Raw genomic sequence first — 17,251 nt, 5'->3', positions numbered from 1 at the left:
ACCTTGATAAATGTTACATTATAGTTATTTTTGTATCTCTTTCTCACTCTCTCTTATGTCTCAGTCCCTCTCTTTCTCTCTCTCTCACTCTCATTTTCTCTCTCTCCTTTTCTCTCTCTCTCTCTCTCTCTCGCTCTCTCTGTCTCATAGAGGGGTCCCTAAAAAAGAGTTAAAACTTAATGATTGTTATTTTATTTGGTCATACTTTTTGCTGGCATATCTATTTGACATTTGACAGTAGGTTCTACAGTATCTGTGTAATTACTCGATCAATAATAGGCCTAATGTGCAAAGAAAGGCTGTCTATTCAGCTGCTCTATTCAATAGTGGTGTTTGTAGAGTCCTCTGTGCTTCACTGTGTGTAACAGAAGGCATGGTAAAGCCCTCACAGCTCAATAACTTACCTTTAGCCTTGACTCACACTGACTATTTGTCCAATCAGCATTGGAGACAGAATATTATATTGACTGCAATGACACAGCATTTAAATACATTTAAATTAAAATACAGTGACTTTAGAATGGTATCAACATACAGTACATTACATTATGTAGACATCATTCATATATTTGGATTTCTAAGACAGCCATCACCACACGATTATACCTTCAGAGTTGATAGGAGGGGGGAAAATAGGGTCTGGAATACAGTAATATATTAAGCCTCTTGTGTACTGTGCTGTGCTTGTTCAATTTGTACCACGACATCTGAATTTGAACCGCCAGCCTTTGATGCGTTTAGATATATTCATTTATTCTGTGTGTTATTGCCAGGGCTACATAAGGACCTCCCTTTCTTGTTAAATGGGCTTTACTAAATACATGGGGTAATTCATCACTGGGATTATAGACGGAGAAACTCAAACTCCACTCCACTCCACTCCAGTGTGTGTGTGTGTGTGTGTGTGCGTGTGCGTGTGCGTGTATGTGTGTGGCAGACAGCCCATCTTCTGAAAAGAGCCAGTATGACGGTGGTCATTTTGACAGAGTCATAAAAATTATAATGATGCTCTCATCGAGGGGCCACAGTCCCATCATCATCAGACTGCTGCCTGCCTGACATTAATATATGCAAGAACCAGTAGCTGGATTAGAACACTGGTCCTGTAGAGCTTTATATCACAGCACTGTGAGCACAGACATCCCAGCCCATTTCCTTCTATCACCACAAATCATAAAGGTCCTTAAGGAAATGGAACTACGTTTTGCATAGCAAGTGGAACTACTGCACTAATGAAAGAGGATCCACTAAAACGTTTTTCCTGACAAACCAACCACATGTTCACTGCTTTTGAATATGTCTGTTAGGTTTTGATGTGGTGCACTAGTGCATTCACAGTGACATAACATGGCAAGCTGCAACAGAGTAGAGTGTTCTTGGACTGTTCTAGTTGGTTGCCAATGGGATTTGATTCGAGAGAGCAGCACAAAGGGCCCCACTCCACTGACTGATCTCATTAACCTTAAGGTGCTTGTATTTATCCCCAGGCACTTCCTGTTCCACTGTTCCTTATATGGTATTGCCTCGCCCCCCTAGAGAGAGAGACACACACACACACACACACACACACAATTTGTGGTTCATTGTTGCCAATTGTAAATTGTAAATTGATTCCCCCTTCCTCCTGTCTCTGTCTCTAATTTTCTCTCTCACTCTCTCTTATTCAGTCTGTTTTGTGTGTTTGTTTGAGTCCATGTTGGAATGCTAGTTGGATGATGACATGTCGTCCAGAGGATGTTTGTTTAGGTCACAAGTTTCTATGTCAAACATCTGCTTCTCATAGAGCTACCAATGACTCCCATTTCCTAAATCCCCTGTCATGTTTAGAGAGAAGGATTAGCTTTGTGTTGCCCTGGAAACTCCCCCAACAGTTATGTGTGTGTGTGTGTGTGTGTGTGTGTGTGTGTGTGTGTGTGTGTGTGTGTGTGTGTGTGTGTGTGTGTGTGTGTGTGTGTGTGTGTGTGTGTGTGTGTGTGTGTGTGTGCGTGTGTGAGCGTGTGTGTGTGAGAGCGAGCGTGCGTGTGTGTGTGTGTGTGTGTGTGTGAGCGAGCATGTGTGTGTGTGAGCGAGCATGTGTGTGTGTGAGCGAGCGTGTGTGTGTGTGTGAGCGAGCGTGTGTGTGTGTGAGCGTGCGTGCGTCCATACATACGTGTGTGTGTTTGTCCTCCTGATTCCACAAGCAGAAAATCACTTCAGCTAATATCAAACTGTCTGTGAGGTCAACTTTATGTCCTCTACTGACTGGAATAGTTTAGAGATGTGTTTCTGTGGTTTTAATTAGCCTGCATGGGAACGGCTGGCCACTAAATATCTGAGCTAATCCCTCAGCTATGCAAATCGTGATTCCAATTTAGAGATGCCGTCCGCCAGAGGCGCTTTCCATAATGGATTTCTTCTTCTTCATTATTATTATTTTTAAATACAGAAAACATAAAATCACGATATCAGTTTTCTTCAACATTTGAATGGATTTAATTTGGATCGAACTGCACCATAAACCCTAGTTAGCAATGAACAAATGTAGGTTACAAAAATAAATACGTGTCTGTGGGGATAGCAGATGCTTACAATGCTGTCTAGAATGATATTGTAGGCATGACTATGTTTAAAATGAGCCTCAGACATGATTTCCCGTCCTTTGTGATCGGATGGTATGGAAACCTGGGTAAATACACACATCAATAGTAAAGTTGCAGAACAGGCACAAGGGAGTGATAGAGAGGCTGGTATTGAAAACCTATATGTTTTCTTGTCATGCATGCCCCAAGGGAAAAAACTAAGGTTGGTTGTTTATTAAAGGCGTAATATCATCTGGTAAGCTATAATGACTGGGTGTTATAGCTGCTCTGGTTGTTATTTTTATGCACTGTGAAGTTTAAGGACTAAAGACATAATGATTACAATGACCATTACTGAAACATTACTTAGCTGTCAATCTTGTGAAATAAAATGTCTTTGTAAACTTGTTACATATTGATACACTCTGTCCTTTAAAATGTCATGAAAATAGTATTTATCAATAGAAAAGATCATTAAGAACCTGTAGGGTTAAATGCGCTCCATACAATATAGCCTGTAGAAGCTGCATCTGTTCTTCCCTGGGGTTTCTTAACACAGGATGGCGCCCTCATCTTTAGGTAGAGAACACAACCTCGTTCTTATGGGAAAAAAGGCACACCCTTTGCATACCATATTTGTCTTAATAAATATGACGTAATTGCCTAATGAATTGTTAATAAAACGCAATTAATAGGTGCAAATTGCACGCATGTTCACACATTTTAATTGCAAATCAGATTTTACATTAGGCCAGGCTAGTCCGATAATATGACACACCTTTTACAAACACGATACGGGTAATTGTTCATTACATAGTTGTTTTTGCATTTATTGTCATCGACTGATTTATAGTTCATATGCAGGCCTACTAAAGATTCAATAGCCACAACGCTGACTGCAGAATCTCAGCTCTTGGAGTTATAATTATATTCAATGAAGCACATTTTATATCTGCAATGACATTAAACGAATCATATATTAAGGTTGTAACTCTAAGTTATTATTTTATATCACAGAAATTGGGAAGGGTCGATCAATTAGGGAGAAGGGGAGAAAACTAGGCCTGGCAGGCACTAAGACATGTTGCTACCACGGAGAAAGTAGATGGGTCTCCAAAGAGAGAGGTGGTCCAACGCTACTCACCACTGTCATCAGAACAGTGCGAGCTGCTTGCCAGAGAAGCATCTACACGCTGCCTACTTGACATTCCATTGAAACTTTCACGTTTTGATCATGCAGCTTTTTCTGATTTGTGCAAACTGAAAAGCACTTAGATTTATCCGTTTATCTTGGAGACCACGACGGTGTTTGAATATCTAACGGGCCAGTTTTACGCACGCAATTTGTGTCCAGTGTATACAGGTTGTTGGGATAGCCGCTCCAACAGACAAAAGTTATGGACAAGTCATTTAGTGGTCTGGAAGGTTAGACCATGATATGTGCGTCTGCACATCAACGTTTTTGATGCGCGTCATGATTTTCTAGGCTCTTCACAGTGATTGTATGTGGCCCGCTGTTGCTAGTTACATGTTGTAAATCGTCGCTTCTTGGATATGGATACAATGAAACAAACGGCTGCTGTTGCAGAGATGCTGGCCTCCAAGGATTGCACATTACAGTTTCGGGAAAGGAGACAATTCGATAAGCGCTCCAGGGAAAGAATAGAGGCAGAGATGGATCGGGTGCGAACTCGGGAGAGATTTGAAGCCACTCTAGCCGGTCTCGGAGAGCTGGAATACTTGAGACAGCGACAGGAATTACTGGTCAGAAATGTGTTGAATCACCAGGAATATTCTATACCAACAGTAGATCTAATGTGCGTTACGCACGAGGAGAATTACTTGAACTCGGAGGAAAGACTTCTAGAAGAAAATATTTTATTGCTCAGAAAACAACTGGTATGTAGACTGAATATAAAGTCATGTATTTATTCCATCAAAGTGTTTGGGATAACGTTAATACTTATGATCATCATTTGGCTGAGTTTTATTTGCGTCCGTTATATTTTGGTTAGCCTACGTTTCAAAAGCTGTCATGAAATACAAGTATCTCTATTAGTGTATCGTTGGATTGAGACCATCTAAATTGTTCAACAAGAGGTCTATTTTCTGACTGAGTCGCAGCTCCAGTCCATTCACGTCCAGGGAAAATGAGAACATAGCGGAACATAGCCAAGACAAGCCTACTGATAAAAGTTGGCGACGTTGAGTTTGCTTCGCCAGGCAGGCGCAGACAAGAGGTGCGAAGTCTGTCAACGATTGTGGTATATGTCTATGATAAGTTTAAAATAAAAAAACAGGCCTCTAAATTATATTTCCAGACTACTTTCCAGAATAATTTTCAAATTTTGGCCATTTAGTAGCATATGACCTGCTGTTGGCTTTTTTTCACTCACTCACAGATAAAATCCTGTATACATTTGTAACCTAATATTTTGGAAAAGTTCAATGTAATTATTTTCTAATGATTACAATAAATGGATGATTCCATTTGACCGATCTGTCATTATAAATCAATGCAAGCAATTGTGTCTCCAGAGGACAAGAGGTTTCCACAGAAATGATAGAGAATAGCAGGATGGCTATTTAAATCAAACTTCCTGAAGGGAGAAGGAAACTCCTGATGTACTCATGTGGTCTGCGAGGGGGTCCAGCCGCTTGAATGAGTCTTACTGATGCGTTACAATGGATGGGGTGACAAAGTAACTTTTACAAGCAGATCTCCCACCCCCTGCTGCTGTTAAAGGATGCCAGGGAGTTATTGGCTGGTTCTTTGAGATTAGGCCATTTAAACCGACCAAAACACACCTGGGTTCAATTAGGCAGTAAGGGCAAAAATCATGAATGGAGTATTAAAATGTATTGGGGGAAAAAGTTGCAGTTGTTGTATTATACCCTACCCCCATAGGGTTTATTGTAGGCCTAAATTAAATCTGATTTGGTTTTCAATTCTCATTCTATTATTACAGGCCATTTCACTCTCAGCCTACACAGACATTTCCTAATAAAATACAATTTAGACATTTACACATCCTCACTGGTTTGTTCAGTCACCCTGTCAACCCAGTGGGAGGGTAATTTTATTCAGCAAAACAACCGTTGGTCTGCCTCTGCTAGAGATGCCTTTCCCAAATGGTACTTTGTGTGGAAATGGTCTCTGAAGCCATAGCATGCTCAGAGCACATAAATCACCCACTGCCTCCTGTCAGAGGCCTGGTTTTATGGCCTGCCAATCTGCTGCTGCTGCAGAGAGAGGAAGGGCTGCATCTCAATATAGCCGAGAGAGAGAGTGTGTGTGTGTGTGTGTGTGTGTGTGTGTGTGTGTGTGTGTGTGTGTGTGTGTGTGTGTGTGTGTGTGTGTGTGTGTGTGTGTGTGTGTGTGTGTGTGTGTGTGTGTGTGTGTGTGTGTGTCATTACTGGGCTCAGTCATGGAGCAAATGGTAGCTAAAATGCTTAATGCACAGGGGACAGGCCTCCTGAGATGACTAGCAGGTAATTGGGAGTAATGTATCCTATGTCTGTAGTCACATAATTGTCACAAATGTAGCAAATGTAAATAGGGTCTGCTGTCACTGAGCCTTCAGGGTTGACATTTTCAGTTGGTCTTTGAATTCAAACCACAGTCTAGAGCGGAATGGAGGAATGTAACCACCACATGATCTGGGTGATGTCATGTGTGACCCTGGCTGTTCCACATAACCTGCGTGTTTGATGGAGATATTGTTTTGCTCCCACAAGACGTGTTTCTAATTTAGTTTGGGATACTAATGGGTTCTGATAGGGCGACATGGTCTCGCCAAGATGTTGAAGACTTGCAGCACAGTAACTACAGACTTACTTTTAATGACCAACATTCAAGGCTATGGAATTCATCAGAAATGGAACCAAAAATAAGGAGCTAAACATTCTGTTGCAATACAGAACAACACTATGGATTAAGCTATAATAATAATTAGGTTGGTGATTTTATTTGTCCTATTTCACACATGTACAACTCAGTGGCCTTGTGGTTATTGTCCGCCCTGAGATTGGAAGGTTGGTAGTTCCATCCCCGGCAGAGTCATACCAAAGACTGTAAAAATGGGACTCAATGCGTCTCTGCTTGGCACTCAGCAGTAGGGAGATAGATTGGGGGTAAAGCCCTGTGATAGATTAGCATCCAGGGGGTGTACTTGTACATCAAGCTGCCTCATGCTACAGAAACAGGAGATAGGCTCCTGCTCCTATGAGCCTTTCCGGGTCGCACAAGCCAAGGCTAATTACTTACAAGTGTGTATTAATATTCATGTGTAAATTGGAAATGTTTTTTTTGCATATCCAAACTCTCCCGGAGACACCCTCAGAATGGGGCCAACTGTATATGTCATAGGCAGAACTGGCTGTAGTCCAGGGTTGAAGGCTCAGCGTTAACAAGCAACACCCTGGACAAGAGCTAAGGCAGAACTAACTGTAGTTGCTGTACAACTGTAACTAACTGTGTTACCTGTGCGCATGTTTCCCTCCAGAACTGCCTGAGAAGGAGAGATGCTGGTTTGATCAATCAGCTGCAGGAGTTGGACAGGCAGATCAGTGACCTCCGGTTGGACACGGAGGCGTCACGTGAACACGTGGAGACAGACAGCCGCCCGAGCTCAGGTTAGTCTGGTTCTACAATAGAATTAGAATGGATTCCAAAGGTTCTACTTCAGAATGTTACCCTGTGGAAACTAGACATGATTAGTAGGTTCTGTCAACTGAGTGATTAAAAAAAAACATTTAAATTTTTTTTTTTAACCATTTATTTAACTAGGCAAGTCAGTTAAGAACAAATTCTTATTTATAAGGATGGCCTATCCCCAGCCAAACCCTAACCCGAACGACGCTGGGCCAATTGTGCACCGCCCTATGGGACTCTCAATCAAGGCCGGTTATGATACAGCCTGGAATCGAACCAGGGTCTGTAGTGAGGCCTCTAGCACTGAGACCGCTGCGCCACGCAGGATCCGATTTCAACTTAAGTAGTTGAGGATACTGCAGAACGTGTAATCCCCCAAAGGTATAGGGTTTTTAACACATGGGTTCTCAAAGTGGGGTCTGTGGGCTGATCTCAAAATATATAACAAATATATATATTATTAGGTACACCCGTATAGTACCGATTTGGACCCCCCTTTGCCTCCAGAACAGCTACAGATACGCTGTGGTGTTCAATCATTGCTTAGTTGGTATCAAGGGACCTAATGTGTGCCGGGAAAACATTCCCTAGACCATTACACCATCGCCACCAGCCTGTACCATTTACACCAGGCAGAACAGGGCAATGGATTTATGATGCTTATGCCAAATCCTGATGCCATCAGCATGACACAACAGGAACCGCGATTCGTCAGACCAGGCAATGTTTCTTCACTCCTCAATTGTCCAGTGTTGGTGATCGCGTGCCCACTGGAGCCACTTCTTCTTGTTTTAAGCAGATAGGAGTGGAACCTGGTGCGGTCGTCAGCTGCAATAGCACATCCATGACAATGATCAATGAGTTGTGTGTTCCAAGATGCCGTTCTGCACACCACTGTTGTACTGCGCCGTTATTTGCCTGTTTGTGGCCCGCCTGTTAGATTGCACGATTCTTGCCATTCTCCTTCGACCTCTCTCATCAACAAGCTGTTTTCACCCACAGGACAGCCGCTGACTGGATGTTTTTTGTTTGTTGCACAATTCTCGGTAAACCCTAGACATAAAAAGGCCCAGCAGGCTGGATGTTTCTCAGATACTGGAACCGGCGCGCCTGGCACCGACGATCATACCACGCTCAAAGTCACTTGTTATTTTTGTAGTTATTTAATTTTTTGTTATTTTTACCACTATTTCGTGATATCCATTTGGTAGTTACAGTCTTGTACCATCGCTGCAACTCCCTTATGGACTCGGGAGAGGCGAAGGTCAAGAGCCATGCTTCCTCTGAAACACAACCCTGCCAAGCTGCACTGCTTCTTGACACACTGCTCGCTTAACACGGAAGCCAGCCGCACCAATGTGTCGGAGGAAACACTGTCCAAATGACACGTGTCAGCGTGCATGCGCCCGGCCCGCCACAGGAATTGCTAGAGCGTGATGGGACAAGGACATCCCGGTCGGCCAAATCCTTGCTTAACCAGGACGACACTGGGCCAATTGTTCACCGCCTCATGGGTCTCCCGGTCGTGGCCGGCTGAGACACAGCCCGGGATCGAATCCGGATCTGTAGTGATGCTTCTAGCACTGCGATGCAGTTCCTTAGACCGCTGCGGCTCTTGGGAGGCCCTCCCATTCTAAGGTTTAATCTAACAGTAACTGAATGCCTTTATGCCTGTCTGCCTGCTTTATATAGCAAGCGACAGCCACGTGACTCACTGTCTGTAGGAGCGAACCATTTTCGTAAGTTGGGTAGTGTACCTAAAAAAAATAAAAACCGTTAAAAAAAATAATTACGTTTAATTTTTTTTTATTTTTATGAATATTAATAACAACAACAGATTGAACAAATGTTGGCCAAGGAATCCGTGGAATAAGTTTATAGGGTATAATAATACATTTTTATTATTGGGCATGCAATAAAAATTGCATTCTAATGGTGCATACGGACTGTTTCTTGTTGTCAAATTAACTGGGGCAAGCTTCAAACATGTAGATATTGCTCAGTCCCAGTCAATTTGAAAAGAGATTTGCTTGCCCCAGAGAATTTGACAACGAGATGTTTTTTGTGTACCCAGTAGCATTTTGGGGGGGGAATATTGTGAAACACTATCATGACACTTTTACTGTAGATATATTAACTACAGTTTCTGAAATTACAATGCAAAAATATTACATATAGCTCCTTTAATCTACAATTCATGTTCTTAACCCTGGGCAACATTGGCCTGGGAGGCTCACAGGGATATTGGTATCCACAGTACTCCACCAATTATACATTTTCCAACTCAATACTTTTTGTATTCACCCTTAAAGAAATGTGAAGCTAAATGCACTGCAATTCAAGTTTCAAAACTGCTATTTTTCTCTGTGCCTCATGTTTTCTTTCTGCCTCAAAATGTGTACGAATGCAGTATTTTAGCCTTAAAGCTGAAAAAAAGTATCTCTGCCCCATGACAATGTGTAGAATTGCAGGAAATTAGCTTGAAAACTGAAACATTCCCTGGGTCCAAGATTTGGTTCGCCCGGCCATGCACTGCAAAAGTCACAGTAAAAAACTAATTCTATAATATTTTTTTCTCACTCGAGTTGTGTTCTGATTGAGGGGGTCCCTGATGAGTTTGCTATCACAAAATGGGTCCCTGGCCCCAAAAAGTTTTAGAACCCCTGTCTTAGCAAATGAATACAAACATGACATACAAATGACTGACAATGCAAAACATTTGCAAAATGGGCACATAGAGAATTAGCATTCCACCGGGCATAAATTACAGAGCAGATGTAGGGTATGCTACGCTGCAAATATAACAAACTTTCATCTAGTATAAACCCCATCTACACAAAGCCTTGTTTTTTTAAGTGCTTGAGATTTTCTGCCTTAATTATTTTAATAGCCGCAGCCTGTCATGTAATAAATTGTTGGATGACAGCTTCCTCCATGAAGTGTGTAAAATCAATGTGTTAAAATGTTCCCTTCTGTTTCTCTGCCCTTTCTCTCGGTGTCACTGTCTCTCTCTCTATCCAGGCTTTTACGAGCTGAGCGACGGCGCTTCAGGGTCCCTCTCCAACTCTTCCAACTCGGTGTTCAGCGAGTGTTTGTCCAACTGTCGCTCCAGCACCTGTTTCTGCAGTCCCCTCGACACATCGCTGTGTGCCTCCGAGGGAAGGCTCAAATCTGCAGGTGAGAGAGAAGCCCCCACATCACAGCCCCCATAGCACCAGGGTTTGGGCCAATTCATTTCAATTATTTCAGGAAGTAAAATGAAATGCAGCATAGTACAGCACAACATAGACCCCCACAGCACAGCCTCCCATAGCAAAGTCTAGAACACCACTGGACAGCCTATCCTAGCATAAGACAGCACAGCAAAGCCTAGGGCCCATGGATATGACAGGGTCCTGGTGTTTTATTTCACATGGTCTATCTAGGGAGCAACAAACAGGCTGAATCCTTTTGTTGTCCTTTGCTGTGTAAACACACACTCTTTCCTTCTTTCCCCAAAGACCCCCATCAGGCCGTCACCCACCCACCACATATCCACTTAACTTGGGTCTCAGCTCTGTTCCAGCTGGCCCCAGTTCAACTTCTAATAGTTTCCGTGGTGTCATTGCCATTAGTGGGGTTTGTTGTGACAACTCTTTGATTCAGTTTCAAACGAGAAAAAAAGAGTAGGAAGGAAACCTCAAACACTATTTGTGTCCCAAATGGCACCCTTTTCCCTACACAGTGCACCAGAGCCTTATAGGCACTATATATAGTGTCATTTGGGATATGGCCAATATCAGTTGAGCTGGATTCCCAGCCAGGCCAGGCAGATGGCTCAGCTCTAACTAACAGCCACACCTGTGATGATAAGACACAAACAAAAGGACCATTAACACGTCCAAACCAACTGCCTTCTTCGTTAGCATATTGAGAGGATGGTTTGCTTTGCTTAGCCTGTCAACACTACACACCTACTGTAAGCTTCTGTGTGGCATTATTGTTGAAATGAGGAAATGGTGTGGTAACTGGTGGTACACTATCTGTTGTTTTATACTATGGATGGGCAACAAGGCCCGCGGATCAACTTCCAATCGGAGGGTACTCAGTCGGGATCTCAACTTAACGTTGAATAGTAGAATAGTAGAATACACAAAGTGCAATTTTATTAGTCGCTTTCACTCCGATATCATATCAAAACTGCAAACATTTCTTTCCACCCTATGGCAAAATGAGTAGAATTGCAAGAAATTAGCTATACAGTGCCTTCGGAAAGTATTCAGACCCCTTGACTTTTTCCACATTGTTACGTTACAGCCTAATTCTAAAATTGATTAAAAATAAAAAATCCTCATCAATCTACACACAAACCCACATAATGACAAAGCTAAAACAGGTTTCAGAAATGTTTGCTAATTTATAAAAATAAATCAATAGAAATATCACATTTACAAAAGTATTCAGACCCTTTACTCAGTACTTTGTTGAAAGACCTTTGGCAGTGATTACAGCCTCGAGTCTTCTTGGGTATGACGCTACAAGCTTGGCATACCTGTATTTGGGGAGTTTCTCCCATTCTTCTCTGCAAATCCTTTCAAGCTCTGTCAGGTTGGATGGGGAGTGTCGCTGCACAGCTATTTTCAGGTTTCTCCAGAGATGTTCGATCGGGTTCAAGTCCGGGCTCTTGCTGGGCCACTTCACCCCAGTCTGAGGTCCTGAGTGCTCTGGAGCAGATTTTCATCAAGGGTCTCTCTGTACTTTGTCCGTTCATCTTTCCCTCGATCCTGACTAGTCTCCCAGTCCCTGCCCCTGAAAAACATCCGCATAGCATGAAGCTGCTACCACCATCCTTCACCGTAGGGATGGTGCCAGGTTTCCTCCAGACGTGACGCTTGGCATTCAGGCCAAAGAGTTCCGTCTTGGTTTCATCAGACCAGGAAATCTTGTTTCTCCTGGTCTGAGAATCCTTTAGGGGCCTTTTGGCAAATTCCTAGCGGGCTGTCGTGCCTTTTACAGAGGAGTGGCTTCCGTCTGCCCACTCTACTATAAAGACCTGATTAGTGGAGTGCTGCAGAGATGGTTGTTCTTCTGGAAGGTTCTCCCATCTCCACAGAGGAGCCCTTGAGCTCTGTCAGTGACCAGGTTCTTGGTCACCTCTCTGACCAAGGCCCTTCTCCCCCGATTGCTCAGTTTGGCCGGGCAGCCACCTTCAGAGTCTTTGTGGTTCCAAACTTCTTCCATTTATGAATGATGGAGGCCACTGTGTTCTTGGGGTCCTTCAATGCTGCAGAAATGTTTTGGTACCCTTCCCCAGATCTGTGCCTCGACACAATCCTGTGTTGGAGCTCTGTGGACAATTCCTTCGACTTCATGGCTTGGTTTTTTTCTCTGACATGCACTGTCAACAGTGGGACCTTATATAGGTATGTGCCTTTTCTCGTGTCCAATCATTTGAATTTACCACAGGTGGACTTGTTTCAAGGATGATCAATGGAAACAGGATGCACCTGAGCTCATTTCTGAGTCTCATAGCAAAGGGTCTGAATACTTATGTAAATAAGATATTTCTGTTTTTGTTTTTATACATTTGCAGAAATTCTAAAACGTTTCGCTTTGTCATTATGAGGTATGAGGAATTTTTTACATTTCATACATTTTACAATAAGGATGTAACTTCACAAAATGTGGCAATGCACTGTAAAACTGCAAATGTTTTTCTCCGCGCCATGGCAAAAGGAGTCGAATTGCAGGAAATTAGATATAAAATAGAAATATCATCTCTCCGCCCCATGGAAAAATGTGTAGAATTCCAACAAACTTGCTTTAAAACTACAAAATGTTATCCATGCCCCATGGCAAAATGTGGAGAATTGCAGGAAATATTTTTTTTTTTAAAGAATTATCTGCTGTCAAGAGGTGGGCCACTAAAATGTTTTCTTCCGCGAGGTGGTTAGGCACCCCAACAAAATGTAGATTAGAGCCCCCAAAAGGCTGGAGCCGGCTCTGACTGCATGTGTGGGTATGGATGTCGGTACGCAGACTCACGAGTCACTGCAGCCCCTCATGATGAGTTCAGATTTTTGTGCCCCCCCCCATCAAAGTTACCCATCCCGGTTTTATACTGTAGTCCTGTGTGGTTTCCATATGAATGACTAGTGGTGTATCTGTTGTTCTGTAGTCCTTATACTCTGTCTCCTGTCTGGTTTTCAGATGAGCTGGACAACTGTGCTGAGTGCGAGGGCCAGTGTGAAGAGCAGCAGATGTCAGGGACAGTCAGGAGGTCCCCCTCTGCTCCCCACTCCCCCTCTACAGACACCTCCACTCAGGACATCCAGTCCAAGTACCACTGTGACCTGATCGCCAAGAACGGCAGTGACGTGTACCGCTATCCCAGCCCCCTCCATGCCGTGGCCGTACAGAACCCCATCTTCTTACAGTCTCTGGCCGAACACCTCAAAGAGGACGGAGGGCTGTCAAAGAGCGGCGGCTGCATCGAGGGCTCCAGTGACTGTCAGAAACTGGAGCAGCAGCCTATTCTGGTGCCCCAGAGCACTTCATGGTCTGCCTCCCACTCGCCCGCTAATAAACGACTGGACAATTATATCTTCAGCCTGCTTCAGAGGAGGGCTCAGCCCATTAGGACCAACAAGCCACGGACGAGCATCAGCACAGACCCCTCCAAGAGCATCCTAAGGCAGGGTAGTCTGTGTGTGAGGCAGGCCAGTGTTGGCCAGCAGCAGCCACAGGGACTGTGGACTGCTCCTGTTACTGACCTCAAACCAGCCTGGCAGACGTGTTTACATGCAGGAGGTGCCAGTAACAATGATCCAGGAACAGGCTCCCAACAGAGACAGTGGTCAGTGGAGAGCAAAGGGGAACTCCTCTTAGAAAATGGGATGGTGTCCCAGTCTTTGGGCCAACCTCAGAACGGATATGCCACAATCAACAGCAGTGACATTCACACCAACAGCCTGGTGACCAACACCAACAGTCTGGTGAAAAAGAAGGCGTCAACCAATAAAGGACTTCCATCGTCGACCGGTCCTCTGTCTAAAGATTACCAAGACCTGGGCGCCCCCAATGCCAACTCCTCCCCCAAAGAGAGAAAGCAATCTTATTTCCTTAATGCTCAAGAGGAAAACATTACTAAACTCTCCCAGACACTGCCAAGAGACCTCACCAAAACAGGCACTCCCAAGAAAAGCCCTAAGAGCATTGCGGTCTCAGTCCATACAGCCCGGCACACTAAAGAAAAGAGGCCAATGCTGGAGCTGGTGAGTCTGGGGTCTTCCTCCCAGAGCCAGGATGAGAGTCAGGGTCACATGGTCAGTGCCCAGTACATCCCCGCCCAGAGGCAGGTGGTCAAGCTCCGCAAGGGGGGCAAAAACGTTAAGATTGTCAAGGTGAAAAGCGCCTCCCTGAAACCACATAGGGGGACGCACGCACATGCTGAGCCTGTATCATCAGAGATGGCGGGGACGAGGGAGAACGGTCACCGATCTGGAGGATCTAGGAAGTCTCGTCAGCCTGAGGAGGTACATCATGTGCACAAAGTCTCCTCCAAGAGGGGGGCATCCTCCAGGGCCAAGCGCACCGTCCCAGCATCTATCCCTGAGGGCCGGGTCCTAGAGAAACACACGGCCACCGTGTCTACAACAAGGTCCACTGTGACCAGGCATCACGGCCACCATGGTAGGGAGGTGGTGGTGGCCAAGCCCAAGTACAAGCGGACAAGCGGACAGGACTACAACCGTGGAAGGCTGAGAGCCATCACTGAGGTGCCTTACGATGAGGCCCTCAGGAGAGCCCACCGCAGGCAGAAGAGGGAGCTCCTCGGCCAGGTCTCCACAACCACCACCATGTACCTGCCCTCCAACGCGCAGTTCACCAGCCCTTACGCCTACGTGGCCGGCAGCGACTCTGAGTACTCCGCAGAGTGCGCCTCACTCTTCCATTCCACCATCATGGACACCAGTGAGGACGAGCGGAGCAACTACACCACCAACTGCTTCGGGGACAGCGAGTCCAGCCTGAGTGAGGCGGACTTTGTTGCGGAGAGCACTACCAGCAGTGACTCTGAGGAGAGTGGAGGGATGAACTGGCCCCAGTTTGCAGGGCAGGGCGCTGGGCCTCAGGAAGTAACCACTGCCCAAGCTAAGGCCTTCGTCAAGATCAAGGCCTCTCACAACCTGAAGAAGAAGATCCTCCGCTTCCGTTCTGCGGGCTCGCTGAAACTGATGACGACTGTATGAGGGAGGGACTTCAGGGTGTCGGGCAGGAAGCAGCGACTAAGCCAATCAAATTGGCCGCTCTCTCTCTCTGCCCAACAAGTGCCTAGGCTGGTTTTCTTATTTACAGAAAGTCTCTGCTAAAGTTAGTCTCAGAGACGTTTAAGGAAACATTTTAATTGGGTTTGTACAAAATGTCTGGCAGACTCCCTCTCCTCGCACTTTCTGACAAACATTGGACAGGGTGAAAAGCATCTGAGTAGCCCCATTATTTTGTTGTATGTAGCCATTTTTTGTATTTATTATGGACTTTACCCTTGCTGTAGTACATGGCAAAAAAATCTGTAAATGCTTTTAATGGTTATGGTTTACTTTTTGATTAAAGATATTTAAACTTAATATATTTGATTGGTACTTATTGGATACATATTTGATTGATGGTTGAAGCAGAGTATTACTTAAAAGTGGCTGTAAGGAATATTCATGCATATAAAGACAGTCTCTTCTGAAAACTGCTGATGATACCATGGTAACACTTTGATGTATGTACACATAAGATCTGCATGAGCAACTGCTTTACCTTCATCTGTTGTTGATACCAAGTAGCTAGCTGTACATTGCCAATTGATGTATATAATGTTTGTGTGTTAATACTGGTGCTTAACCTTTTTTATGCATTATTAAATGTCTGCTTTAAAATCAATATTTGGTTGTCACCCCTTCTGAACTGTGCATTGAGGTAGCATAGTTGTTTGTTGACAAAAGTTTGTATTTTTTTTCTCCAGTTCAACCTCCACTGTGACATTATCATATTCAATGTGATCTTTCACTCGATTTTGTCTCAATAAATCAATGTAACTTAGACATATTAGAACCTTATTTACCTCATTCTACAGCATATGAATATAATTGCATTTCTATGTTCTACAGTACTAAAGCGTATTCCAGAACATCACCACCTTCATATACTGAACAAAAATATGAACGGAACATCAAATTGTATTTGTCACATGCGCTGAATACAACAGGTGTAGACCTTACAGTGAAATTCTTACTTACAAGCCCTCAAACAACAATGCAGGTTTAAGAAAATACAACAAAAAAAATTGAGATAACAAATAATTAAAGAGCAGCAGTAAATAACAATAGCGGGGCTATATACAGGGGGTACCGGTACAGAGTCAATGTCAATGTGTGGGGGCACCGGTGTTGAGGTAATTCATTTAATATGTACATGTAGGTAGAGTTATTGAAGTGACTATAAATAGATAATCACAGAGTAGTAGCAGCAGCAGCGTTCTAGAGGGAGGGGAGGGAGGGCAATGCAAATAGTCTGGGTAGCCATTTGATTAGCTGTTCAGGAGTCTTATGGCTTGGGGGTAGAAGCTATTTAGGAGCCTCTTGGACCTAGACTTGTACCGCTTGCCGTGCCGTAGCAGAGAGAACAGTCTGTGACACGGGTGGCTGGAGTCTTTGACAATCTTTAGGGCCTTCCTCTGAGTCCGCCTTGTATAGAGGTCCTGGATGGCAGGAAGCTTGGCCCCGGTGATGTACTGGGCCGTACGCACTACCCTCTGTAGTGGCTTGCGGTCAGAGGCCGAGCAATTGCCTTACCAGGCAGTGATGCAACCCGTAAATATTCTCACGATGGTGCAGCTATAAAACCTTTTGAGGATCTGAGGACCCATGTCAAATCTTTTCAGTCTCCTAAGGTGGAACAGTCTTCACGACTTTCTTGGTGTGCTTGAACCTTGTTAGTTTGTTGGTGATGCGGACGCCAAGGAACTTGAAGCTCTCAACCTGCTCCACTACAGCCCCATCGATGAGAATGG

The 17,251-nt window shown here is 44.2% G+C and overlaps 1 protein-coding gene across 2 annotated transcripts in view; it reads left to right on the top strand.

Moving 5' to 3' along the window:
• Positions 1 to 16,122, top strand: part of LOC139563558 (dapper homolog 1-like) — a 73,038-nt gene extending 56,916 nt beyond the window's left edge. Inside the window, exons 1-4 of one of the 2 annotated variants that reach the window (XM_071382329.1) lie at positions 3,662 to 4,457; positions 7,064 to 7,193; positions 10,234 to 10,389; positions 13,402 to 16,122. In XM_071382329.1, coding sequence (XP_071238430.1) covers positions 4,113 to 4,457; positions 7,064 to 7,193; positions 10,234 to 10,389; positions 13,402 to 15,443 — 2,673 coding nt within the window. In that variant the 5' untranslated portion in view covers positions 3,662 to 4,112 and the 3' untranslated portion in view covers positions 15,444 to 16,122. Of the gene's footprint in view, positions 1 to 3,661; positions 4,458 to 7,063; positions 7,194 to 10,233; positions 10,390 to 13,401 lie in introns of those variants that run through there. The other variant, XM_071382330.1, reaches the window with a different exon arrangement.
• Positions 16,123 to 17,251: the final 1,129 nt, after the last annotated feature.

The sequence above is a fragment of the Salvelinus alpinus genome, chromosome 34, assembly GCF_045679555.1.
Source record: "Salvelinus alpinus chromosome 34, SLU_Salpinus.1, whole genome shotgun sequence".
NCBI lineage: Eukaryota > Metazoa > Chordata > Actinopteri > Salmoniformes > Salmonidae > Salvelinus > Salvelinus alpinus.
This window is presented reverse-complemented; position numbering and strand designations above follow the sequence as displayed.